Genomic DNA, 27,338 nt, shown 5'->3' with positions numbered 1-27,338 from the left:
CAGCTTTAGTCAGTGTGGTTAAAATTCCTTATACTCAGAATGCTATCTGTTCTAGTTATGCTAATGAAAATCAACTCTGGATTGAATAGTTGTTTCCCTTTTACTATTGTTCCTCTTTCTCTACAGGACTCACAATAAAAAGGTCAGTAATCTCAGTAAATTCCAAGAAGCCATTAATAAACCTTTAAGTAGACACACTTGATCATAAATCAGACACACACACATACACACATACACTCATAATTAACGAACCTCTAGCCTTTATTTAACAGGTTAAGATAAAGTGAAGGGTCAGGCAGAGGAATAAAGGCGTGAGTCTGGGAAGGGTGTGTGTGTGTGTGTATGTGTGTGTTTGTGTTTAAATTATGCATAGAGGTGCATCTTTATTTGCCAGCATAACATCTCTTGGCAAGTATTTGTTGCTAATGTAAATAAAATAAAATAAATGGATATAATTCCTTTTTCCTTTAGTTATTTGAAGGAAGGTTAAGGATACTTTTTAGAACTGGAAACATGGCCTTGTGTCCCTAAGGCGATGACGCAGAAATATATATGTGGGAGAATCTGAGGACAGTGATGAATCACCTGAATGGCACGCAGGAACACACAAGTAGACTTGTTCAGATATGGATTTTCAATGACCCTCTTTAGGAAAGACCTGGCTTAGAAAAAGCTGAAAAAAGGTAGCAGGTTATTACCGTGAAAAACCACCCTGATCAAATGGCTTACATTGAGCCAACCGTAATCGTACATCACAGGCAAGCGAATGATTAAAATTCATACAGACAGGGTTTGTGATACAGAGTATAACAATATTAGGATGGATTTCAATCCACTTTAAGTTTGAAGGCAGGGGATCAAATAGAAGGAGAAGGTAAAAGCAATGAGAGAGATACAGTTGAATGGCAGCAGTGCAAGCAAGGTTATGGTACAAACATAGTGCAGGAGTGTATTGTTACCCGCCACCACAAACGACAGTGTCCCAAAACATTATTAATACACTTAATAATTAATGGCAAATAAGCAAATGGCAACACACATTAATTAGAGCTGCACAAGGAATCCAAAATATATAAAAGCAAATTAGAGAGTAGAGAAGAGAAGGAAAGGAAAAGAGGAACTAAACTCTAAAATGCATGTCACATATCTGTAACGTCTATACTGTACCTATTCAGTTTGTCTTACTTTTTCTCAGAACTGAGATTAGTTAATGTCTCCCGCTTTTGTAGTGTACAGTTTCCAGAACCTGTTTCCCTGCTAAGGTTAACGCCTTGTCATTCACGGCTATCTATTTATCTCGTCAACACCTTAAAACACATTCTGGTTATGTTAAAAGAGTAATACAATATTGCCTCAAAGCCTAAACTGATCATTGAGTTGTGTTCTCACACAGGAACAATGACATAGGTCTTTTTATGTGCAATGCCCTATAGCATGTAGATATGACTAGGAAAAATGAATCATACCGGAAAATTGTTAAAACAGATAGAAATAAAAATGACTTTTCACTTTATCCCATTTCTCCCGCAGTATTTAGCAGTCACTGGTCTCTTGTGGAAGCTGTATGTTCTCTAGCTGTCACACGGTGGAGCTTGTGGGTGAAGATGGCTCAATAGCAGGCTGCTTGCAGAGATTAACACTGATTGGCTGGCAGAGTGAAGTGTGCTCTCTCCCTGATTTGCTTAATGTGTCACACAAAAGAGACGAGGGAGGGTATTGGATGAGAGGTGCTTCGCATTTTAAAAAATTGCTGTGTGGTTATTGATTGTGTTTAGATATTCCAAAAAAGGTCTCCATATAAACCTAGAGTCAGACGCAAACCCATCTCAGTTCCCCTTGAAATGAGCTTTCGATCCTCTCTCTTTTCTCCATCCTGTGATGTCGGATGTCCAATCGGTCAGCCAGGCGTATTCATGACAGTCTTGGATGAGTTCTGAAATAGAGGCTGCAGGAACATCCCCACTGTGCCAAAGACACACACGAAGACGAAGATCCAGAGAAAGAGGCGATCGATTACCATGGCAACATATTTCCAGTCCTCGCTCACCTGCGATAGAGATAGGGACAGCAGAGCGAAGAGAGGGGGTAGGGACCGTGGGGGATTTGGAGTGCAAACGGAATGTGAAAAAGGGGATGAAACATAAGGAGATAAAGATCAAATGAGAGTGAAAATGAAAAACAAGAAAGGTGAGAGGGTGTTGAGGAGATAAAAGGAAAAGTGTAGGGAGCGTGATTAAATGTTGATTGAGGAATGTGTGAGAGGACAAGAGAGAAAGACAGAAGGAGAAATGAATGAGAGAGAGAGAGAGAGAGAGAGAGAGAGAGAGAGAGAGAGAGAGAGAGAAAGAGAGAGAGAGAGATAAAGGTTAGGAGAAGGATTACAATGTGCAGACACTTCATTCCACCACAGACCACAGTGCTCTGTTAAGGTGCCGGTGACTCCGTACCGCCATCACTGTAACAATGAGAAGGGCTGTGAGAGAGAGTGTTGCTATGGAGATCACTAATAACCATGTTAATGGGGTTTTGGTTACTGTGAGATGAAATGAACAGAATTACTGCACTCTTAAACCTCACTCACTGACACCTTAATAGGAATGCACGTGTTTCATGCGGTGATAGAGAGACATGTGCATGCACAGACGTGCACAGATGACTATTTTGTGTTTACAGTTGTTGATATTTGACTAAGCCACTTTACAACCGAAAGAGTTTGAACATACAGTACCATTATTACACGATGTCACAACAGTGCGTTGTATTTTTAGCCGTAAAATTTGAAAAGATAATACATTACAATTCTGTAACCGCTCTAATCTCTTCAGGCTGTTATACTCGACACCTGAGGATCTGTAAGGGTTACAATGTAGTTGCAACAGCATAGTGCATTAAATCATGCATCTAAACCCATCAGTGGCGGATTTAGGCATGTGCGACATGGGCATCTGTCCAGGGTGGCATCTTGCCGGGGGCGGCATTGGGCATGGGAAAAAAATGATTGGGCATTCGGGAATTATGCTGCCTGCATAGTCCGATCAGAGAATAAAAATCAAAGTCCTGTGACTGCGTGGTGACGTGAGTGAGCTTGGCGATCATACTTTGATTGACGGGTCTGCGCAGGCAGGCAGACTCGACTGCCGAATCAAATCAAACACACCTGCACTCTTACTGGGGAATAAGAGAAGGATGGGCAGGGTTTGTTTCATTCGATGTTCATTTGACACCTCTTTTGGTGACAATGATGTCTGTAATGAGAGCAGCATGGGGAAGGGGCAAGAGAGTGAACTTAGAAATGAACAAATTATATACTAATAATGGTCAAGAAAAAACGGGCCCGATATAAGAGGAGAAAAATAAGAGGAGAAAAAAACGTGCAATGTTTAAAACTAGTTTTGTTAATAGTATATTGCATGTAATGAAATAGGCTAATATATCTCTCATGCTGTGCTATGTAGCTATTGCTAATGGTAATAAATAAATTACTTATGGCATATATAACATACAGAATATTATATAAATAGTATAGAAATGATCTTTGGTTTTGTATGTTGAGATATGCTGGTTATATCTTTCCATGGAATTAATTCTTTTTCTGTTAGTTGATAAACTGTACAATGTGCATAATGACACACATTCATTGTGTATTTACAGTAATTGTGTAACAGGTGCATTCAGGGTGTCAGACTTATATGTTGTATTTTGTGCAGATTCAGGGGCAAGTTGAAGTGTGTACATGGTGTTATGTTTAACGGTTGGGGTGGGTGGGGTGGGGGGTTGCTGTAAGAGGGGGTTTCGCCAAATGTGCCATCCAAGCTAGAACCGCCACTGAAATGAATCAAGCACCTACAACTTGAAGACCTTATTTCCAAGTACTAAAATTCTGTGCAAGGTTATCTGAACAGAGGTAAAAATTTATTTATAAATAAAGCATTTTAATAGCACTCCATCTTAGAGGAAACAGGTCTTACAGTTTGCAAATTATATACAATTTGCCTTAGAACAGAAACGTTTTTCTGTATCTGAACTGAATCTTGATCTCCCAGACTCCAATCTTTATTTCTAAATGCTCCTATGTTAAACACAACATAAAAATCCAGTTTGCTTGTCAGAGATACTAAAAATATCATTCATTCATCTTCTACCGCTTATCCGAACTACCTCGGGTCACGGGGAGCCTGTGCCTATCTCAGGCGTCATTGGGCATCAAGGCAGGATACACCCTGGACGGAGTGCCAACCCATCGCAGGGCGCACACACACACACACACACACCCAATCAACCTACCATGCGTGTCTTTGGACCGGGGGAGGAAACCGGAGTACCCGGAGGAAACCCCCGAGGCACGGGGAGAACATGCAAACTCCACACACACAAGGCGGAGGCGGGACTCTAACCCCCAACCCTGGAGGTGTGAGGTGAACGTGCTAACCACTAAGCCACCGTGCCCCCCGAGAAGCAAAATTCTCCAACAATATATAAAACTAATAAATTAACTCACGCTGCGATCATCATCTTCACACTTCATGTGGCTGGCAATAAAACGCACTCCTTCCACAGCTTCCTCGAAACCTGGGCATGCCTGGCCCAGAAGGCCCTGAGGAATAGCAGCAGGAGGCTGCTGCTTTGTCCGTGGCAAAGCTGAGGTGCCCTCTCTGCCCTCACGTCCTCCATCCCTCAGACCATTCAATCCTTCCATGGATTCTCCACCGCCTTCACCCACCTCTCCTCCAAACTGCTTGACCGAGGCCCGATTGACATAGCATGTGCACGCCTCGCCACTCTCCTGACCAGAGATTCCAAGTTTCTCACTGGCACGACGCCGTTGCCGTAGCTTTTGCCGCTCGCTGCTGTTCCTGGGCTGTCGCATAAAGAGTAGGGCAGGGAGCTTATCAAGGAAGACCACCCTGACCCACGGGGGCATGGTGTGGGTGGTAGGAGAACGATGGTGCACGTTGAGCACACACACACTAGTGACAATAGAGAATGTTACAAGCACCATGGTGAACATCAGGTACTTGCCCACAAGTGGCACATCCAGAGATGTGGGTGGCACAATCTTGGAGATGAGCAGCAGGAAGACAGTCAGAGCTAGAAGCACAGATATGCATAGCGTTATCTTCTCACCACAGTCCGACGGCAGGTAGAACACCAGAATAGCCAGTGATGTAATCAGCACACATGGGATTATCAGGTTGATTGTGTAGAAAAGTGGCTTGCGGCGGATTATGAAATCATATGTGATGGCCACGTAGGCTGGATCTGATGGGTTCTCATTGCGACGCCCAGGTAGCGCAATGATGTCCCACTCACCACTCGGTGTGAAGTCATCCATGCTGGCCACATCGGAGCGCAACACTAGGTCTACTTCCATGCGGTCATAGGTCCAGGAACGGAAACTTAATGTGCAGTTCTGCTGGTCGAATGGGAAGTGCTTCACCTCGATCTTGCAGGCACTCTTGTAGATTGCTGGTGGCAGCCAGAACACACTACCGTCATATGAGACTACAGCGTTGGAGTAGAAGGACACTTCATACATCCCATCAGCACTAGAAGAGAATAAGAACAGGTATGAGAATGTTCTTAAATGAATATGAGAGTGGTGGTCTACAGTACGCTGACTACATTTACTCTGGGTCAGTGTACTGTACTGTTATACTAAGGAATTCCATAATTGTCATATTATTAATGTTATCCTGTGTAAGCATATGTACTGATATCAGAAAAACCCACGATTTCTAGTCGTGCCACACCAATTATATCAACAAGTAAGTGTATATTCATAAATGATTGATGTGATTAATCGCAGGTATAAAGGCAAGGCATTAAAAGCACACAGATGAAAAAAGTTCAGAAAGGCAAGGCACTCACTTGTTGTAGAGGACAACATCTGGCAGCCAGATGTGTTTGGATGGAAGGCGGACCTTCTTCATGCCATCAAACTTATCCGGGTCCCACGCGAGACGGTAGTCCTGCCATTCCTGTGCAAAACCAATCAAAATCCACCATCATTCACTTTAATTTAAATACTTGCCTTATAAGTTTAGGAAATAAAAGTTAAGAAAGCTTGTCATATTGTACGATTAAAAAACTCATCATTATTTAAGTGCACATGGACCAAGCTGGCTGAGATTGCACAACATGAGGCTTAGCTTCTTGCCAGGTTTCATAAAATTAGTGAGTTTTTACAGGTACCTAGTTATTTTCAGTCTAATTCATCATTACTACCTTATAAACAAATCATACAGCCACCATGCACTATGTAGTATTTTCCTTGCCAATGAAATGCAAATCTCTGATGAACAAGCTAAACAAACTTCAGTCAGTTAGCACTTTACTGCCATCCTACATTACTTGCTATTTCTTGCATTACATCACTCAATACCACATCGCTATTTGCAATTCTGATTGATGCTAACTTTATTTGGTCGGCTTTGCAATTGCACAATGTGCACAATGACAGCCTAATCTCATTTATTCTAAGCCTAACCTCAGAATGATCAAGACTGCTAATGTCAAACCGTGATAATAGAATTTTCTTGATTAGAAAGTTGGAAAAACTACAGAAGCTATACATTTTGATACTCAGGATGACACCATTAAAAGTCGTTGCTTACGTGTACAGAATGAGTTGTGAGGCTAATGATTGTCTAGCGATATTAATGGTCATTTAGCGTACACCCTGATTGGCCTTGATCAGAAAAGAGCCATTAAAATAATTTCATTTTAGCTTTAACACCCACACACAGAGCTGAGAAGAGTACACAACAGTCACTGCTGTGAAGGCAGTGTAGCAGGGTTTTACTGACAGCAGGTAACAATACTGGAAAGCCAGATTTTTAACCATGAACAACATGATCAAATGATTCAGCTCTGAGTATGTGTATTTGTGTGTGTATCAAGTGTGTGAGCAAATAGCTGGTATCGCCCCATCGCTTGACCCTTGTTTAATTAACGCATGCATTTGGGATGTGTACTGTACATATGTGTGTACGTTTGTGAGTATGAAGAATTAAAGATGGTAGAGGCAAAGGAAAGGGATGTGTTAGCGTGACGTACAGACTGACCTGAGTTAGCCAGACGTTAGTAGTCATGATCTGCTCTCTCTCGTGCTGTTAATACATGCAAATATGCAGAAACAGATTCATTATTTGGCTATAACAAGTTTAATATGACAATAGCAATAATTACCTTAAAATAAAACAAATAAGAACATAAACGAACAAAATCCATTATATTATTGGCTATGCTGTAGTTTTAAGCTTAGCATCGGTATAGCAACATTCTAAAATATCAATTCATTCCACTTTCAGGGCCGAGCAAACCCCTAGAGATCCATTACAGAGCATTAGTTTTAAGCTTGCAGCCTAGGTAACACACCTTGTGATTTACAGGGCACTAAAAGCACAGAGGATGCAACAGTCAATGCAATTAGCAGACTATGTTCAATGAGCACTTTAGTAAAACTGTCAGTGAGAATAGAAGCCATTTCTGTGTCAGTGCTCTGTTTCATACCCATGTGAGTGTAGAACCTTTATTATTTTACATAATCCCCTTTTATTTATTAATACAGTGCCTTGCAAAAGTATTCATACCCACTGAACCTTTTCACATTTTGACACATTACAACCACAAAGAAAAATGTATTTTATTAGGATTTTATGTAACAGACCAACACCAAGTGGCACATAATTGCGAAGTGGAAGGAAAATGATAAATAGTTGTCCAATTTATTTTTACAAATAAATATCTGAAAAGCGGGGCACGGTGGCTTAGTGGTTAGCACGTTCGCCTCACACCTCCAGGGCCAGGGTTCGATTCCCACCTCTACCTTGTGTGTGTGGAGTTCTGCATGTTCTCCCCGTGCCTCGGGGGTTTCCTCCGGGCACTCCGGTTTCCTCTCCCGGTCCAAAGACATGCATGGTAGGTTGATTGGCATCTCTGGAAAATTGTCCCTAGTGTGTGATTGCGTGAGTGAATGAGTGTGTGTGTGTGCCCTGCGATGGGTTGGCACTCCATTCAGGGTGTATCCTGCCTTGATGCCCGATGACGCCTGAGATAGGCACAGGCTCCCCGTGACCCGAGGTAGTTCGGATAAGCGGTAGAAGATGAATGAATGAATGAATGAATGAATGAATGAATGAATATCTGAAAAGCGTGGCGTGCATTTGTATTCACTCACCGTCCACTTTATTAGGAACACTTGTACAAATGAACATTTATTTATACAGTTTTCTAATCAGCCAATCAATGAAGTGGCAGCAGGAAAAAAAAAATCATACAGATACAGGTTCAGAGCTTCGGTAATCATCATCAAACATCAGAGGGAAGAAAAGTGTGATCTCTGTGACTTTAGCCATGGCATTGATTATTATTAGCCCTTCCAGGCAGCTTGAACCAATGTGACTTCTCTCATGAAAATGGCATTTCCACCCACAGAACTGTTGCGCATTCAGTGCTTTTTTTACACCATTCTGTATAAACTCTAGAGAGTATTTTGTTTGTATTTGAAAATCCTCAAACCAGCCCTTCTAGTGGTTTGTCAAGTCATAGACATCACACTTTTTCTTTGTTTTGATGATTGATGTGAACATTACAGTAAGTGAAGCTCTTGACCTGTATCTGCATGATATTTGCATTGTACTGCTGCTACATGACTGGATGATTAGATACGCATGAATGTGCAGGTGTACAGGTGTCCCTATTAAAATGAATGTCGAGTGTCTATGCAGTAATTATCTAAACAGTCAAAAATGGATCTGTTTGGGCAGATTTGACATGCCCCATCTGCTCAGTTTACACCACATGTGTTCTGCAGGTGCTGTTGGCATGACAGAATGCTTTATTTTATCAAGAAATCTAATGGCCAACTGTTCAGTTCTGTCCATAAATCATGGCTCAGTTCACTTGTCTGTTGAAATGGAACTGGTATCCTGAGGTGACAGATAGAAATCACAAACTTTCCATCAACACATTTTAAACATAAAATGAATACTGAGACAACTCCGTCCAGGGTGTATCCTGCCTCGATGCCCAATGACGCCTGAGATAGGCACAGGCTCCCAATGACCTGAGGTAGTTCGGATAAGCGGTAGAAGATGAATGAATGAATGAATGAATGAATGAATGAATGAATGAATACTGAGACATCAATCTTGGGGATTCCAAATGATCTATTTTGAATTTTGTGCTTTCAAATGCTTTGGAGTGAGATCAGGTTTAAAGACTTGAAGATGGCATCAGAATTCTTAACATGTATCTACTGTATAAGGTGGCAGATCGATGAACACTAAGAAGGTGGATAAATGAGACCATTAATGATGAGGAATCAGTAGAGGCAAAAATCTTCCTGCTTGAAGAGTTTTGGCAAAATATGAAGCATTTTTTGGATATTGGCAAGCATGTGGATCATTTCTTGAATACTGGTCTCCGATAGTTAATGAGTTTTAGTGATTACCGGATGGTCACTGGCCAAGTGATGAACTTGTCGCAGACGTGTGGGCGTTCATAAATTTTACCTTCAGGCCAGACACTGTATGATTTGCTCTATCTTGAGTGATTTCTTGGTCCACCTCCCAGGTAATATCTGCAAATGAAGCATCCTTCAAGAAGAATTTTCTATGAATTTTGATTTGGCATGTACAGAATATACTGCTTTGAGCTTAGGATGTAGGAAATTGGGCACTTGAAAGGAGATAAATATAGTGCTCATTTTGCTTGAAGAGGGATTGGACATTAACTGTCAGGTTTTTGTGATCCGTAAATACAGTGAAGTCCCCTATACACAGAGCTCCATTATTACAGAGCTATATTTATTGCCAACAGCTTTCAGTTTCCATTAGTATTATTCCCCTGAACAGGAGATAAGGTGTTTCCTGAAGTAAAGCCCCATACACATGTTTTATAGCCTATTTATGGAAGTGTGTACAATCATGAACAGATGAGGCTGAAAGCACGTCTGCGATAGTTAACGGGTCATGTGACAGGCCAAAGGACTCTGTGATTCAGGGTCTCATAAGAGACCATATAGACAGATATGATAATTTGCTATCATATGTTGTTTAATTCTCATTCACTGAACACACATGATGGTGCTATTTTATTAGTGGTGTGGAAGTGTTGGACATTGTACTTTCTCATACTACTCAGGCAAGTGATATGGTCACAACTGGCCTAATGGTGGCACCACAGCACAAGTTTGAGAACCCTTAGGCCTAGAGACGACACAATTGCTCTCCTTGGATCCATAGGCTAATGTCAAGCCAGTTTGTATGCCATGGTTAAAAAGACAATAAAAGTTTCTTGACTTGACTTCTTGATTTGACTTGTAGTTTAGGCCATAATGTGCACATGATTTTGGTGATGTCATTTCAAATTTGCTTCCCAAACCTAAATAATAATCAAAATCCATTCATGTTGTTAAACAATATGGCTTCCACATGGCATCAATTTGAGTTGGGCAGAGCCCAATTTTCTCTAGCTGTAATTCATGATTGTACGGTCATACGAGGGGGGGGTGTTGATGGCGTTTGTTGTTGCTTCCCAATAATGTGTTTGTTTTATGTGTCATGAGAAATTAGTACAGTTTTTGTTATTGTTATTACAGTAGATGTTATTGTCTGTCATGTTTATAGCTGCTGGTTAGTTACGTTTACCATTTAAATTATTGATTATAGGGGGGCACGGTGGCTTAGTGGTTAGCACGTTTGCCTCACACCTCCAGGGTTGGGGGTTTGATTCCCCCCTCCGCCTTGTGTGTGTGGAGTTTGCATGTTCTCCCCGTGCCTCGGGGGTTTCCTCCGGGTACTCCGGTTTCCTCCCCCGGTCCAAAGACATGCATGGTAGGTTGATTGGCATCTCTGGAAAATTGTCCGTAGTGTGTGTGAGTGAATGAGAGTGTGTGTGTGTGCCCTGCGATGGGTTGGCACTCCGTCCTGGGTGTATACTGCCTTGATGCCCGATGACGCCTGAGATCCCGTGACCCGAGGTAGTTCGGATAAGCGGTAGAAAATAAATGAATGATTGATTATATTACAGGCATCACCTCAGTTCTGGCTAATTGTTCTTAATTTTTAGTGTGACTGTAAATTTCAGTTTAGTTTGTTTCTTTATGTTTCTGTATCCATGATTAAGTTTGAATGCTTTGTTTATCATGAAAAATATAACAGTACTGGAGTATCCTGTATACTCTGATTTACTGATTATTATCATTAGTGTATATTGTTTGCTCAAGACTGACGGATCTTGTGTTGATTTATGATGAGTCCTTAAATATATCAAATACCATATTTAATATAATGCATATACCATAATCCATATAATGCATACTTTATGTAACATACATTTTGTAAGGTTTCCAGAACAATTTGTAATGTGAAATAGAAAGCTGTCCTCACCACACTGATAAGCTGTGCCAGTGAGACCATCAGCTGCACAGTCACTAACTCCGAGCCATTAGTTGCTGGCCGAATGAGTTTGTTGTAGTGAGCAGGATTTAGGAGATGCTCGACCAGTCGCTCCTCTGTGTCAGCTCCTTGGCTACCTATAAAAGGAACCACAAACTTTTTATCAGCATAAATAAGAAAGAACGGTAACTTATATGGTGCAAGAGCTGTCAATTAAACAGCATCTTATTTCATATGGAAAGAAATATAAGGATATACAGTATTTTCAGTACTACTTATGTTCTTACTAAATGTCAGTAAACTACTGGCATTACTTATATATCCAGATTCATTTAAGTCTTTATATAAAAACTCATTTTAATAAAAAGAGTTAGTGATGGCGATTAGCGATTAATCTTGAATGATAATGGCACAAAGAATAAGGAAAAAGAGATTATTTCTAGCAATACTAGACAACACAATTCCCCAACACTGTTACAGTCATATCCCAACATCTTCCGCCTCCAAAGCCACAGGAGGGAAAAGACGACAGAGTACTGAACACTTCTGTTTCTATCAGAACATTTAAGCAGCATCGTCACTACAGCACGACAAAAAGTATTTCCGGCCATTTACTCCTGCGTACCAAACTGTTCCTATTATCTCTGTTTGCTTTTCTGTGTATTCTGGTTTCTCAAATTTGGATATTGTGTCTTTGTTGTGGTTTCTCTGTGCACTGTGATTTACTGGTTTGTTTGACTTCCCTGGCTCCTCTACCGATCTCATGTTTGTCTACTGGTTTGATTTGTCTTTGTTGTATATAGAATCCGCTTATGGATTCTAACACTGCTGTCTCTGTGTTACACACAATTATTAAAGGTGCCCTTCCACACAAAACCGTTTTTACTTGTATTTTTTTATATGTGTTAGGTCCATATGTGTTTGTGTTGTGTCGGGAATGTGAAAACGAACTGCTACCTCCCTGGTCAGTTCTAGCCACTTAAAAGAAATCAGGTCAGTTGGAAAAGTGTGACGTAGTAATGATTGAGCTCATTACTATTCATGAGCTCTCCCACTTGAGACCGCGCCCCCAGAATTCGTGTAGCTCAGTGAGTTTCCTATACAGCAAGGATGGCTGAACGTCAACGGGCTTGTGAAGAAGCCATTCTGCCGCAATTCAAGGTGATTGTAAACAAAGTTCCTCTAGCCTAGGCTACTTATTGCGCTGGGTGAATGAATAGTCATGCTCTCATATCCTAGCGGTTAGCCAATCGGAGCCAAGCAGCATAGCTCATTTGAATATTAATGAGAACTGGCAGGGCATCTTTAAGTCAGTTGCTTTATCCTTTTTGATTAAAAGATGTTCTCTTCATCCGCTGTACATCATAAACCTGTATTTCTGAATCTCTGGATGAAAAAAGGTACCTCAAACAAATGAAGTTAAAACCGTATGAAACAATGACAAATGTGACCAATGTGTTATGGATTAACAAAGAAAGGGTGCAAACGTTAAGATTAGACTTATGGGTTGGGTTAGTGTTTGTCCTTTTCTCATATTTTCGATCACAAACAAATTTGAATTGCAATTTGCATTAAAATAGACAAAAAAGCTTTTTCTAATGTTAGTCATTTATCTAAGCTATCAAGTCTAGTGCAACCTTAAACCACGCCGTCTGGCACTTCCCAGAGTGCACACCTCACTTCCTCGTTCACAGTCGCCGAACATCAGACTCACATGTTCCTAATTACACACACACTCCCAGTCACAACCTTATTTGCAAGGTTACACTCAGTTTTTCATACACTGTATGCTGTTACCAAACCTTTCACTCTGTCATTGTCTACTTTGCATTTTCTACTTTTGCAGGTTCTTGTTTCTTCTCACTTGCAAAAATGTCCACATCTGTTTCAGGCTGTCATTCCTGATATCTATACTGTACCTAAACTCAATAAGAATACAGATGGTTTACTGAGGAAGCCATCAAGCAATATTACTGAATGAATACATACAGTATAGGCATTCCCATTCTTAGCAGATATTTCAATCAATGTAACAAATGAATTTTTTTATCATTTCGGTCACAAATTAGCCATGACACTTTTGGCTTTCACTATGGGATTTTTTTCTCTCCCTCTGCTACGATTCACCTTACAGAGAATTTTAGGGTTGAATATAACGCCTTTACATTTTAGATGCTTATGAACAAGAACTCACGGCATATTATGTAACAGAAATGGATTTAATATCATCATTTGTTGTTCTAGGTGTAAACAGTAATACTTGTGTAAATCTACGTATAAATTCTTAAAGCACTAAGTGTCTGACTTGCTAAGTGTCTAAGCATTTAAGCATCATTTTGGAGTATGAACATGGACACCACAGAACAGTCACAAATTCCATTTTTGGCCTCTGGTAGAAAGTATTAAGCTGGAAAATATTGGTGAAGACAATTGTAACTGAAATTAAGGACTTGTATGTAGTTTTAAGCTTGATTGTATGCAGATGGAGCAAGTCTGGGTCCATCCAGAGTTCCTAGGAGTATCAGAACCATTGTACCAAAACATGATCCTGCAATTCTTACATTTGGAATAATTTAAAGTAGCATTTTTGGCTATTGCTATAATGCTGGAGTGCTATAAATATGACTCTTGCTTGTTACATTTCTAATGAATGTTCTATGCGAGAACTTATTCTAGTCTGTCTATCAGACCACTGTGGCCTTGACTAATAATCAGGTCTAATAAACTTCTGAAAATCCAAATCCAATAAAGTCCACTGATTTCTTCTGTGAAGGTTTTTATCTTGTTAATAATTAAGAGCTGTGAGTTTAGATCTCTTGCCATCTTTCTACTTTTTCCAACTGAAAATCATCCTTTTGTCAAGGTATTATGCAGCAGATGGTCCAGTCCCATGAGTCGTTCACTCTACTGTGTTCTCATTCTCTTTCGAATATGAGGCTTATTCATGCTCAAAGGTCAATATAAAGTACACATCTTACCGCTTTCATCTCTCTCCCTGACCATCGATCTCTCTCTCTTCCTCCTCTCTCTTTTCTCTCTCTCTGTTCAGCAGGCAGGAGTGATAGCTTTACACAGCAGATCAATGAGAAGCCTAATTATGTGCCATAAACTAGCATCTCTCACTGTCATGCTCTGCATCTCTAGTCTCAGCTTCCTCACTGAACCTTTCAGCATCTCCTACATCCCAGCTTCAGATGTCCGTCGTGTTCAGTTTCCACATAATTCCCAATTATCGCATTCATCATTTACTAGTTTGCATTTGCTTTATGGTCCTGGAGGTAGAATATATATCCCCCCACTGTTATGACAGCATGTATGTGATGACAAAAATGTGTGTGTTTGAGAAAGAGAGAGAGAGAGAGAGAGAGAGAGAAAGAGAGAGAAAGAGAGAGACAGAATTCAGACTGTATTTGCACCAGCACTGGTTCTGATTATATAACACACATATGGTGTATGCTTCATATATAACAGCTGGAGTCCATGAACACTGTCTCTTTTTTTGTCTTTTGCGTTTTCTTACTTGCAATGTTACATTGTCTCTCAGAGAAGGGACGGGATTGAGTCACATTTGAATAAATCCACATATCTTTCCATCTCGTTTCCAGCACTTGAGGCTAGAAGCACAGTTGTATAGACTGCTGTCGACTTACAACGTCCCTTCACTTAAACTAACAAGCTCAAACACGTTCCACCATGACAACGACTCTGTGCACAAAGTGTGATCCATGAAGACATGGTTTGAAGAAAAAAAAAAGCTCAAATGTCATACAGAAATCCCTGACTTCAACCCTACTGAACACCTCTGGGATGAATTGAAAGCTGACTGCACTCCAGGCGCAACATCAGTGCCTGACATCACTAATGCTCTTATGGTTGAATGAGCACATCCTCACAACCATGCTCCAGAATCTAGCAGAAAGCCTTGCATGTATAGTGGAGGTTGTTATATCAGCAAAGTTGGAAATAAATCAGGAATTAGATGTAAAAAATGGATGTCATGATGAGATGTCCACTAACTTATTGTGGATATAATCCTGTATAGTGGATCATTCAATTTTAATGCTTAATGCTTCATTAGCAGCCATCATTTTCTAAAGATCCGATTCTGGATAAAATCAGTACATACCTTGCAATACAAAAAAAATCTATCTTTAAATAAAATTTGTCATGAGGAGTAAAACGTTTGTGTACAGTATGCAAATTAACTAAAAATCTAAATGATTAAAAATATTGTGATTATTATAACCTATGTCTATACAGCACTACTACTGTACTTTGCACTTCTGGTTAGATGCTAAAAGCATTTTGTTTCCTTGTACCCATATGCAATGACAATAAATTTGAATCTAATCTAATCTCATTTTAATAGTCACAACAAAAAAAAATTTATTACAAATACATATGCACATACACCGAGAAGCAAGTTATAAGATAAAAACCTTTACTTCTAGTTGAAAATAAGCAATGCGCTGCAGTTCATTTTATCAACCTCTCCTAAGACGAAACATCAACTTGTAAAGATCCAATCGATCTGCATCGACGTGACTACAAGAAGGATAACAACTAAAAAGCACAGTGAAACTGTAGTACTCAGTCCAGGAGTGTAGACTGAACAAAGATCATCAATCATTAAAGGCACAATCTACTGTTAACCAATCTCATAATAATAATAACGTTACATAAAACATCAACGTGTCAGTTGTACTGAAAATAATTCAAATAAAGTGTGTGTAATACGACTTAAATGACATTTTATCTTATAAAACCAAATGTGCTCTTTTTTCCCCTTAAAATAAATAAACCTCTCGTACTTCAACTGTCACCTCCATACAGTAAAGCTCAGACTGCAACTATGCTGACTTTCAAACATAACATTTTTCTGAATAGTCAATATAGCTCATTTCTTACTCTTCATTCATTCATTCATTTTCTACCGCTTATCCGAACTACCTCGGGTCACAGGGAGCCTGTGCCTATCTCAGGCGTCATCGGGCATCAAGGCAGGATACACCCTGGACGGAGTGCCAACCCATCGCAGGGCACACACACACTCTCATTCACTCACGCAATCACACACTATGGACAATTTTCCAGAGATGCTAATCAACCTACCATGCATGTCTTTGGACCAGGTGAGGAAACCAGAGTACCCGGAGGAAACCCCCGAGGCACGGGGAGAACATGCAAACTCCACACACACAAAGTGGAGGCGGGAATCGAACCCCGACCCTGGAGGTGTGAGGCGAACGTGCTAACCACTAAGCCACCGTGCCCCCCTACTCTTAACATATTAAATTAAATTTAATTAAGCTATGTTAATCCCTCTCCACTGCTTCTCTCTTTCTACTGATCCCGAGGCATCCAGAAATTGTACCAGCTCCGATCGTCTTCCGTGCGATAAAGATTTTGGACCTCCGCTGAGACGAGGCCGACTCTGAGAATCCTGAGGCATCTAGAGATCTACCAGCTCCATTTGGACTTTGCGATACTATAGAGGAGATGTGATCTTTTGCATCAATACAACATTTTTCAGACTGTATATTTATAATCACACCCCCCAGTGTCACCCATATGAGGATGGGTTTCCCATTGAGTCTGGTTCCTCTCAAGGTTCCTTCCTTTACCATCTCAGGGGAGTTTTTTTTTTGCCACTGCTGCCTGATTCACCTCAGACCTGCTCACTGGGGATAAATACATACACATTTAAATATATCTAATATTAATCTTGAATTTTTTATTATATTAATCTTTATATTATTCTTTATAATAACCTTTTGTTCTATGTCAATGTTCCGTAAAGCTGCTTTGAGACAATGTCAATTGTAAAAAGCGCTAAACAAATAAACTTGAATTGAATTGAGTTGAATTAAAATGTGTGTTCCTGTAACTCACAGTCTGAAACATTATTAAATCAGAGGGTCTTTGATACTGAGTTTAAAGTATAGATCAGAAAACAAAAATCCCAAACCGTCTGAACCACAAACTTAATCATGTTACCGCATTCACGTTGCTTTGTCTTGCCTCAGCATAGGCATAAGGGAAGAAGTGCTCATTTCCTGTCTTGCTTAGTACTATTGAATGGAGTATAGTATAATCAGGAAATCTGAAATGGGTATGCATTTAACATTAGTCTGTACAGCTATAGATAATGAGGTCACATTAAAATGTTTCCATATACAGCATGGCTTTTATACTTTGCTTTAAGATTTATAACCTTTCAAACTCCTTGAACCTGACAGTGGCTCCAGAATTACGTTCCACACTCTCACAACTACATCCGTTCGCTATTAATTTTACCGGTGTTATCAATAATTCATTGTAATTATTATATGCAATATGCAAGATGAACAAGTGAATATTAAAGAGAGAGATTAAGAGGTCAACGAACAGTTGTCTGTATATCAGAACAAGGCAAATCAGATTTTTAACTAGCTTTTATATTTTTTAGTTGCATCAGCATTTATGTGGAGGTGTTCGTTTAAAATAAAATTGTATTTGTGAACTAACGCATATTGGCTTGCGCCTAGGACAATTAACACAACCCTGTTAACGCTGTAATATAATGGCAAATGCTTAAAATAGGGCCTTGTTTGGTCAAGCCGTTATACGTGGAACGTATACATTAATTCTTCCATGTGCTCTTTATGAAAGAATTCCTCACTTCTGAAACACAGAAACACCATTCTTTAATGAATGTGTGGTAACATTTACATCCATTGCAATAATCAGCCATGAAATCTTTTGTCACCTGTTTGTAAGAGTGATTCCACTGATGGGGTACCATTTATGTCTCACTGATCACATATATCTAAATCAAAATTGCCATTTTAAACAAATAACAACCTTTCAAGCACAACTTAAAACATTAAAGGTGGGGTCTCCGTTTTTTTGAGAAATGCTTCAGAAAATTGAGTCGGGCCGCCAAATAAAACAAAAACAAAACTAACGTGTAGCCAATGAGCAGAAAGGGGAGTGTCTTGTCAATATGGGCGTGGAGTGTGTTCAGCGCACATGTGTGACATTAGCAGAAAGCAGCTTTAACATTGACATGGAGGATAAAAACAAAGAAAGAAAGCGAAGAAAGGCTTACGATAAGGCAAGAAGTAGGACCAGTGTTAATATAGGATCAGCTTTCCAGCACTGGAGTTTAGCTCAGGAGTTATTGACTCGGGAAACTCCAATCTGTGAATATGTGGCCAACTTTACTTAAGACGCCGAGGCGGTTTTTTTCCTTCTCAATAGGTGAGTAACGTTGGTTTTGTTTTGTTTCACAGAACTAATATATGCCGTCCTTTGCATGATTATGCTTGTGTGTCATTTTTGCTTGTTTGTTTATCTTCAATCGTATTGTTCTACACATTTCTTTCCATTAGTTGCCTGGGTTACGTATGTATGTGTGGGCGGAGCTATCAATACAGGGGTGGGACCCATTCGGGTTAGGGGCGTGTTTGTTTTGGTGATTCCAAATGTCAACATTGGCTTTCAAACAACGTAGACCCTACCTTTATTAGAATCTACACTACAGGGCTAAAAGTTTGTGTCACTCTATGTTGCTATAACTTTCTACATACAGTAGGCTTCTACTGCCTACTTTCCACTGTGGTTTGGATTGTGTTTGTGGGAATTTGCGCTCATTCAACCACACGAGGATGAGTGAGATCTGACATTGATGTAGTGTGAAGAGGCCTGGGGTACAGTCAGCATACCGGTTCATCCCAAAGGTGTTCAGGCGGTTTGAGGTCAGGGCTCTGTGCAGGAAGCTGAAGTCAGTCTCTTATCACACCGTCATCACAGAGCTCGCTTTGTACACAGTCGCATTGTCATGCTGGAACAGGTTTGGGCCTCTTAGTTCAAGTGAAGGGAAATTATAACTTATAACAGCATACAACGACAGCATACAAATGTTTGCTTTAAAATTTCTGGTTTGGGGAAGAACAACATAAGAGAGAGATGATTATGTGCCCGCATATTTTGGTCCAAATAGTGTATCTACAAGCAGGGTTTTCTAGACTTTCATATTTTGTATTATTATGTAAATCCATTTAACGTTTCATGCTTAAACGTTCTCTTGCATATGACTCATGACTAATTTGCATTTTAGTTCCCTCAGCATTCACATTACACAACACCACTATGAAAAGCTTAGTCCACAGGCCATATGTTTCACACACAGCTGCAGCATCTAAATTAAGTAACAAAAATATAATTTAAAAGAAAAAAAAATAAAGTGCACTCATTCTTCATTTCTTCATCTTTCTAAAGTACATTCACTCTCACTCACTCATTTTCTACCGCTTATCCGAACTACCTCGGGTCAAGGGGGATCTCAGGCGTCATCAGGCATCAAGGCAGGATACACCCTGGACGGAGTGCCAACCCATCGCAGGGCACACACACACACACACACACTCACTCACTCATTCACTCACGCAATCACACACTACAGACAATTTTCCAGAGATGCCAATCAACCTACCATGCATGTCTTTGGACCGGGGGAGGAAACCGGAGTACCCGGTGAAAACCCCCGAGGCACGGGGAGAACATGCAAACTCCACACACACAAGGCGGAGGTGGGAATCGAACCCCCAACCCTGGAGGTGTGAGGCAAACGTGCTAACCACTAAGCCTCCGTGCCCCCAAAATACATTCATGAATGTCCAAAATTTCCTCAAGCAATTACAATACATGGTAGTTCCTTTGTTAAAATTGTATTGTAACATTGAGACGGTCCATCAAGATTTTAACCCTGAACTGCTTAGTTCAACACAAACACAAGCCAAATGAGCAAATATTACGGTTTATGGTATAAGTTTAAGTTTTAAGAGTTAAATAAGATGTTATCACAACTGTAAAATCGGTCTTGTTCTGCAAGATACCTCCAAGCATTCACAGCTAACAACTGGTAGAAATGTGCTGTTTTTCTACCTACTACTGTATATTGTGTATAATGTTTATGGGGTGATCATTTTAAGGGAGAACAACACAGCATGCTACATGCAAAGGGAGCTCAACTTCCAGGCACTTGTCTTCCTGTTCCTTTCTTTGCTATTTTATATTCGTAAGCTGTTTTGTGTTTAACACCAATGCCATGATGGCAAAAATGGAACACAAACAGCAGAGCAATGCATAAACACTGTAAACCTATACTTTTACCCTCCTGTGTCATCAAACTGGTGCTTCACTTTCTGTTCTTTCTGTTGTACTGTAGGTGCTTCTTATCCATCTCCTTGCAAAGAACTTTCCTGATAATCCATACCGCTGGACTATATTTAATTGTTCTCAATTGTATTGAGAGAAGCTAGTAATTTATTGATAGCTATCAGGACAGTTTAACCAAAGCGTTCTTAAAAAAATTGATAACAGCACATTTAAAGCATGGTCACTGAATTCTTTTGACATCTCCATTTCTTCTTTCCCCTCTAAAATGATTTCCTATCTTTAAATGCACTATAAAAGGTTTTAGATCGATAGCACTTTTGACATGATTTATTTTTGTGGGACACTCACTTCTCCTGCAACTGGTTCAGTCTGACCACGCATGCTTGGAATATATGTACCATAGGGGGAAAAAAAAAGTGAGAAGATATTGGATTTGCTGGAATTGGGAAGGGGAGATAAATTGGCATGGCTTGTGTGGGCTTGTTTGAGCATCTCTAAAAAAGAATATTGGCTTGTTCTAGCTTTTGCATGCCTGCTATTCTGCAAAAAAAAAAAAACAGACCATGTTAAAGGAGCTTGCTATCCTTCCTTAATGTATCCAAGTAATTCTCAGTAGATTTAGATAGAATAAATTTAAACATGTGACAAATAAATAGCTTACTAACTAGCTGTCTAATTTGTGGTTAAAATAATTGCTAGAATAAATAAAATCAGTGCTCTATAAAAATCAATACAGAGGAAAGGCCTGAAAGAGGCCTGAACACTAAACATTTGTTATACTTTTATATTGTAGTGGTTTTTTACTCCCTGTGCTTGTATTACCTGCGATGTCACACTGTATAAACACTCATTTTGAGATCTTCCCTCTGACACTGCCTCGTAGTTGTTAGCTAGCTAGCAACATTATGGGACAACGGGGATATTTATATCTACAGCAAATGTTAGTTAGTTTATATAGACATACTCTCCAACAAATTTTCTCCTCCTGAAGAAACACTCTGGGACCCTCTCAGATGTGAAGTGCTGATACGCTCCAGACCTCTTATGCCCCTTTTCCACCGAGGCAGTTTCAGTGCTGGTTCAGAGCAGGAGCTCTGAAATTAGTTCAGCTAATAAATAAATAATAAAATTAGTTTCTTTTTCGACACCCAAAGCACCGGCTCTGAACCAGGAAAAGTGGTTCTTAAGTAGCACCAAAACATTGCTGGTCTAGACTTAAGAAGCGCTTGCGTCAGGGGCTGAGGGCGGGTTACTGTGACCAAAAAGACAAAAGAGAACGTCATTAGTGCCATTTTTAAATCATTTTAACTCAGCATTCGCCGCATTTGGATGCCAATGTAGGTTCACAAAGCCATGAGCATTAACAGTAAAGCAACATCCGCCGTTGATGTTGTGTTTGTGTTTGCTGCTGCTGCGCTAACGTTGCTGTATAATGTTGTATACAGTGACGTAACACTCAGCTCTGTAATGGCTCTCTAGACCATGGAAAGGCAAACTGGTTCTTTCGGCAGTGGAACCAACTTCGAACCAGCACCAGCACTAGCTTTGATCCAGCACCTGGTTCTTTCTGGTGGAAAGGGGGCATTAAATTTTCTCAGGCACTCTCCAGGACAGGGACAGCAGTTGTGAATGAGACACTTGATACGTTTTCTCTTTGATACGAATCAGCACTGTGGGGGAAGGTACATAATGGTCAAATCTGCATTATTGGCTTTGTTTAAGAACCGTTCCTTCTCTCTGAAATTAAAAGCAAGTAACTTTCACCTTTTGTTACATTCATGAAGCGCTGCAAAGCAACTTAATCCAAAATATGGTGACACAACAAACAAATCATGCAACTAATACCTCAAGCCTTTATTTAGAGATAAGTATTTTGCCTCCTTTAAAAATATGGGATATCACTGAACACTTGAGCACATTGATTGAAGCCTACGTTTAAATGTCCCATCGTGTTGTGTGAGCAAAAACCTAAATAGTAGAAAGCTGCTACATCGTTTACTTCAGTTTCATTGCAGTAATATACTGTAGCTATAATATAATGAGAGATTTTTATATAGTCGAATATAAAGTGGCTTTTTACGTATTAGGAGACAAATTGTAAAGTTATTTGCACATATGTATGAATATGATGTTTTAATATCGACTGAACATCTTCATTGCGCTACACAGTTCCAAAAGCAAAGAGAGATTATTTTTTTCTCTGAAGGTGTTAATGAGCTACTTTATAATTAATACACACATCAATACTCCAAAAAAGAAACCATTTAAAAAAATAGGTAGTCATGTGTGTCAGTCAATTATCTAAATAATTTACATAAATCTCACAATAAACCCTTCAATGGTGGTCTCTAGTTGACAAAAGTAAATACAAGGATGAAACATTAAAGTTAGCTATTAGCTACAGTATCAAGCCAATTAGCATTAGCTAATTATTTAGCATTAGTAAATCGGACTAAACTGACATCAAGATCGTTAATTTTTTTTTAAACACATAGTTGCTAGTAATGCCAGAACATTTTTTTACAATAAATAGCTAATTTAAATCAGTGGCTAATTTAGCTTATATTAATTCACTATATTAATGAATGATAAGTTATTCCTGGAGGCCCTTCAACCCATATAATTAAGGGCATGTTTCCAGGAAATTAATCAGTGAAAAATCATTATTTTTCCTCAAGTTATTTCAAGATAGAAATTGTAAAAAAAATTGTATTCAATATTATAGTTCTGAATTTTTTTTCTGAGGTATAAATAGCAACAGTAAAACTCTAATTTCACATAAATAATCATAATTTTCTGAATTTAATGAGAAAATGAAAATAATATGTAGATGGTTTTGGTATTCATTAACATATGTCACACTTAAAGAGGAAGTCGTGGTCTAATGGTTAGAGAGTTTGACTCCTAACCCTAAGGTTGTGGGTTCGAGTCTCGTGCTGGCAATACCACGACTGAGGTGCCCTTGAGCAAGGCACCGAACCCCCCCAACTGCTCCCCGGGCGTCGCAGCATAAATGGCTGCCCACTGCTCCGGGTGTGTGTTCATGGTGTGTGTGTGTGTTTACTGCTGTGTGTGTGCACTTTGGATGGGTTAAATGCAGAAAACGAATTCTGAGTATGGGTCACCGTACTTAGCTGTATGTCACGTCACTTTAAAGTCTCTAAATGGTTGTCATTCATGATTGTTTCATGGTTAGACTAATGTGATTTCTGTTCACATATTACTGAAAGGTTCATTCTAGTTGAGAACACTTAAAAAGGCTAAATAAGGAAACATGTAGCAAAGCTCCACAAGCCCTAAGATCAAATTCTTCCCTGACATTTACTGCGCTTTAAATGACAACCACAGCATTAAATGCAATGCGTTCATTTTTAATCATGATCAGTGCCTATGTTATTGCCATCAGTGTAACAGCATGTCATCACCAACACTTGTATGAATGAGCTATGTTTGTGGAAGAAGTGTCTTTGAGCAGATCAGTCTTAAACCTAGATTAATTTACTGATCTGTTTATTTCTTCCAGCACTGCAGTGCAAGGGTCATTGTGCTGCGAAATGCCTTCTTTCGTTTCTAAATAAAACCACAGACTCAAAACCTTGTGTAACATTAATGAAGATGTACAGAAACATATTTAAGCCACTCGTTATCTCACAGATGAATAAAAATCATAAAGTGTGCAGTAATTTCCGAGTTATATACTAATGTATAGTACTTTATTAGGAACACTTGTACACCTACTCATTCATGCAGTTATCTAATTTGCCAATCATGTGGCAGCATAAAATCATTCAGATACAGGTCAGTAACTTTGGCCAATGTTCATATAATCCATCAGAATGGTGAAAAAGTGTTATCTAAATGTCATTATTGTTGGTACCAGACAGCCTGGTTTAAGTATTTCTGTATATAACTGCTGATGTACTGGAATTCTCACATACAACACTCTCTAAAGTTTACTCAAAATGTAAAAAAAAAAGACATCTTGTGACAGGAACGTTGTACTGTAGGTGAGCTACAAGAGCAGAAGACCACATCAGGATCCACTTGTCTTAGCCAAGAACAGAAATCTGAGGCTGCAGTGGGCACGGACCCAATAACACTGGACTGTTAAAGACTGGAAAAATGTAGCCTGATCTGATGAGTCTAGATATCTGCTGAGGCACACAGATGTTAGGGTCAAAATTTGGCACCAACGGCATGAATCCATGGACCCAAGAGTCCAGGCTAGTTCAGGTGGTGTAAAGGTGTGGGTACTGATTTCCTGGTATACGTTGTACTGTTTATACCAATGAAACATCACTTTAATTCAACAGACTACCTCAGTATTGTTGCTGACCATGGACATTTTTTTTAACCTTTTAGCATGATAAATTGTTTAATGAACATGATAACAAGTTCACTGTCTAGCTTTAGGACACCTTCGGGATGTGGTTGAACGGAAGAATCACAGCAGAGTTTTGTCAGCATAGGGATGCCAAGATTAGTAAAGTGTTCCTAATGAAGTGATCGTGTAAGTGAGTGTATATTTACCTTTTCCTGTTTAACACCTTAAAAAAATCATTTATAGTTTGTCAAAGAAACTTGTGTATTGATGGTGTCATGGCAAGAGCAGACAAATTATATACAGTATACAGTGGTGTGAAAAAGTGTTAGCCCCCTTCCTGATTTTTTTTTTGCACATTTGTCACACAGGGCCGTGTAGGTTTGGATTTTGTTTTCCCTTAATAATTCATTCATTCATTTTCTACCGCTTATCCGAACTATCTCAGGCATCATCGGGCATCAAGGCAGGATACACCCTGGACGGAGTGCCAACCCATCGTAGGGCACACACACACTCTCATTCACTCACGCAATCACACACTACGGACAATTTTCCAGAGATGCCAATCAACCTACCATGCATGTCTTTGGACCGGGGGAGGAAACAGGAGTACCCGGAGGAAACCCCCGAGGCACGGGGAGAACATGCAAACTCCACACCCACATTTCAAAACGATTTAAGCTTTCACTTTTGAATTGCAAATAAAATTCCAATAAAAATAAACCAATATAATGGGAGATTTCCTATTTCTTGCAAAGTATGTGATACATTTTACAGTGAGGTTTTGCTGAGGTTTTCTTCTGACCAAAGGAACACTGTTAGGATCTGTACTACAGATTTAACTGTAAAAACATAATTCATAAGAATTTGCACCTTGGTTACTTCCAATTATAGGATGATTTGAAAGGATGTCCCATTTTAATTAGAACTGAGAGATGTAGAACTGCACTATAGAAAGTGCAAGCCTTTGAAAGTACAGAGTTGGTGTGCATTAGAGAGAGGTGTGTGTGTGTGTGTGTACTGAGTTGTATGGAATAGGTGCTAAATATAGAACAGAAGGTGACCTATCCCCCATACCTTCAGTAACTGCAAACTCCTCTCAGATTGAGATTGAAGCTAAATGCACAAATACATGCTTTTGCAACAGATGTATGCGATTAATGATGTGATAAGATACTGAAGATACTGAAGTTAGTGTTATCATGGAAATTTTATTTTGCTGTAATCTACGGATGTTCCGATCCTGCATTTCCATTATTGATAAGATAAGATAAGATAAAATAAGATAAGATAAGATAAGATAAGATAAGATAAGATAAGATAAGATAAGATAAGATAAGATAAAATATTCCTTTATTCGTCCCACAATGGGGAAATTTCTCTGTTACAGCAGCAAAAAATATATAAAAAGAATAAAGACATAATATAATATAGAGTATATACAGTACGAAAACAAAAATTTATAAAAAGTGTTGTGGTTACACTGAAAGACATATTGCACATAGGTAATATTGCACATTATTAAAAAATTCTGTTATTGCACATGTTTAAAATGCTTGTTATTGTTTATTATTGCAGTGAAACAGTAATAACAGTGTGCAATTATGGTGACTGGTTCACTGAGAGCAGCTTTGATTGATTGATATAGGAACGGTCTGATTTGACAATACTCCTAGTAAACAAGTCTGTACAAGCTTCCATTGCCAAGCTATGCAAATTTCCATGAGCGTGATGGTAGAGTGTATCAGGACAAACTGTCTCCTGTTCTCAAGCGTAATCAGTGTTATATTTGTGTTAAAAAATCCAAAAAAATATAACAGCAGTCCTGTGTTTGTATCAGACCGATACCAATTAATTACATTTAATTATATTATTACTTTGTGTAGCACTCTTTTAAACAGCATTTTGCTATGTAGTATTTTTAAGACATAATCACAAGAGCATAATCTATTATAAAAGAACTTTATTAAAAGTAAAGTTTAGTACTTTTTCCAAACCTACTCTTAGGCAAGCAAAGTAAGACTTTATTTAACATGTCTAACAAAATCTTAGCACTGAAATATGCCTAAGAGTGAGTTAAAACTGTACAGACAAAATAGTTTTTCTGTTTCCTTTCGGTGTTTCCTCTTCATATTGTCTCGGGGAGATTTTCCTCTCTACTGTTGCCTATAATATGCTCATTAGGAATAAATATCAATTTTAATTAGAAAATATCATTTTAACCTTGTTATATGAACATTTATATTATAATAATGCTGCTTTGCAAGAATTGTTTGTTAAAAACACTCTACAAATAAAATTTAATTCAGAACACATACAGTATTTAGGTGCCTTGTCATTGTGGTGTTTGTGCAGCGTTACAGTGAATTGAGACTGAAGTCAAAGACGGATTTATGGTACGATAACAACATCCGTCCTCTCTGTACGTATGTTTAAGCTTGTGTTTATGT

The 27,338-nt window shown here is 39.1% G+C and overlaps 1 protein-coding gene across 1 annotated transcript in view; it reads right to left on the bottom strand.

The window, feature by feature from the left end:
* Positions 1-332: 332 nt before the first annotated feature.
* chrnb2 (cholinergic receptor, nicotinic, beta 2) overlaps positions 333-27,338 on the bottom strand; it is a 29,797-nt gene continuing 2,791 nt past the window's right edge. Inside the window, exons 2-6 of the mRNA XM_060870761.1 lie at positions 11,394-11,539; positions 7,065-7,109; positions 5,869-5,978; positions 4,499-5,546; positions 333-2,047 (exon numbers count right to left, since the gene is read on the bottom strand). Of these exons, the coding sequence (XP_060726744.1) occupies positions 1,898-2,047; positions 4,499-5,546; positions 5,869-5,978; positions 7,065-7,109; positions 11,394-11,539 (1,499 nt within the window). The 3' untranslated portion in view covers positions 333-1,897. The remainder of the gene's footprint in view (positions 2,048-4,498; positions 5,547-5,868; positions 5,979-7,064; positions 7,110-11,393; positions 11,540-27,338) is intronic.

Source organism: Tachysurus vachellii, chromosome 5 (genome assembly GCF_030014155.1).
Source record: "Tachysurus vachellii isolate PV-2020 chromosome 5, HZAU_Pvac_v1, whole genome shotgun sequence".
Taxonomy (NCBI): Eukaryota; Metazoa; Chordata; class Actinopteri; order Siluriformes; family Bagridae; genus Tachysurus; species Tachysurus vachellii.
The sequence above is the reverse complement of the archived record's forward strand: the minus strand, read 5'-3'. Positions and strand labels throughout refer to the sequence as shown.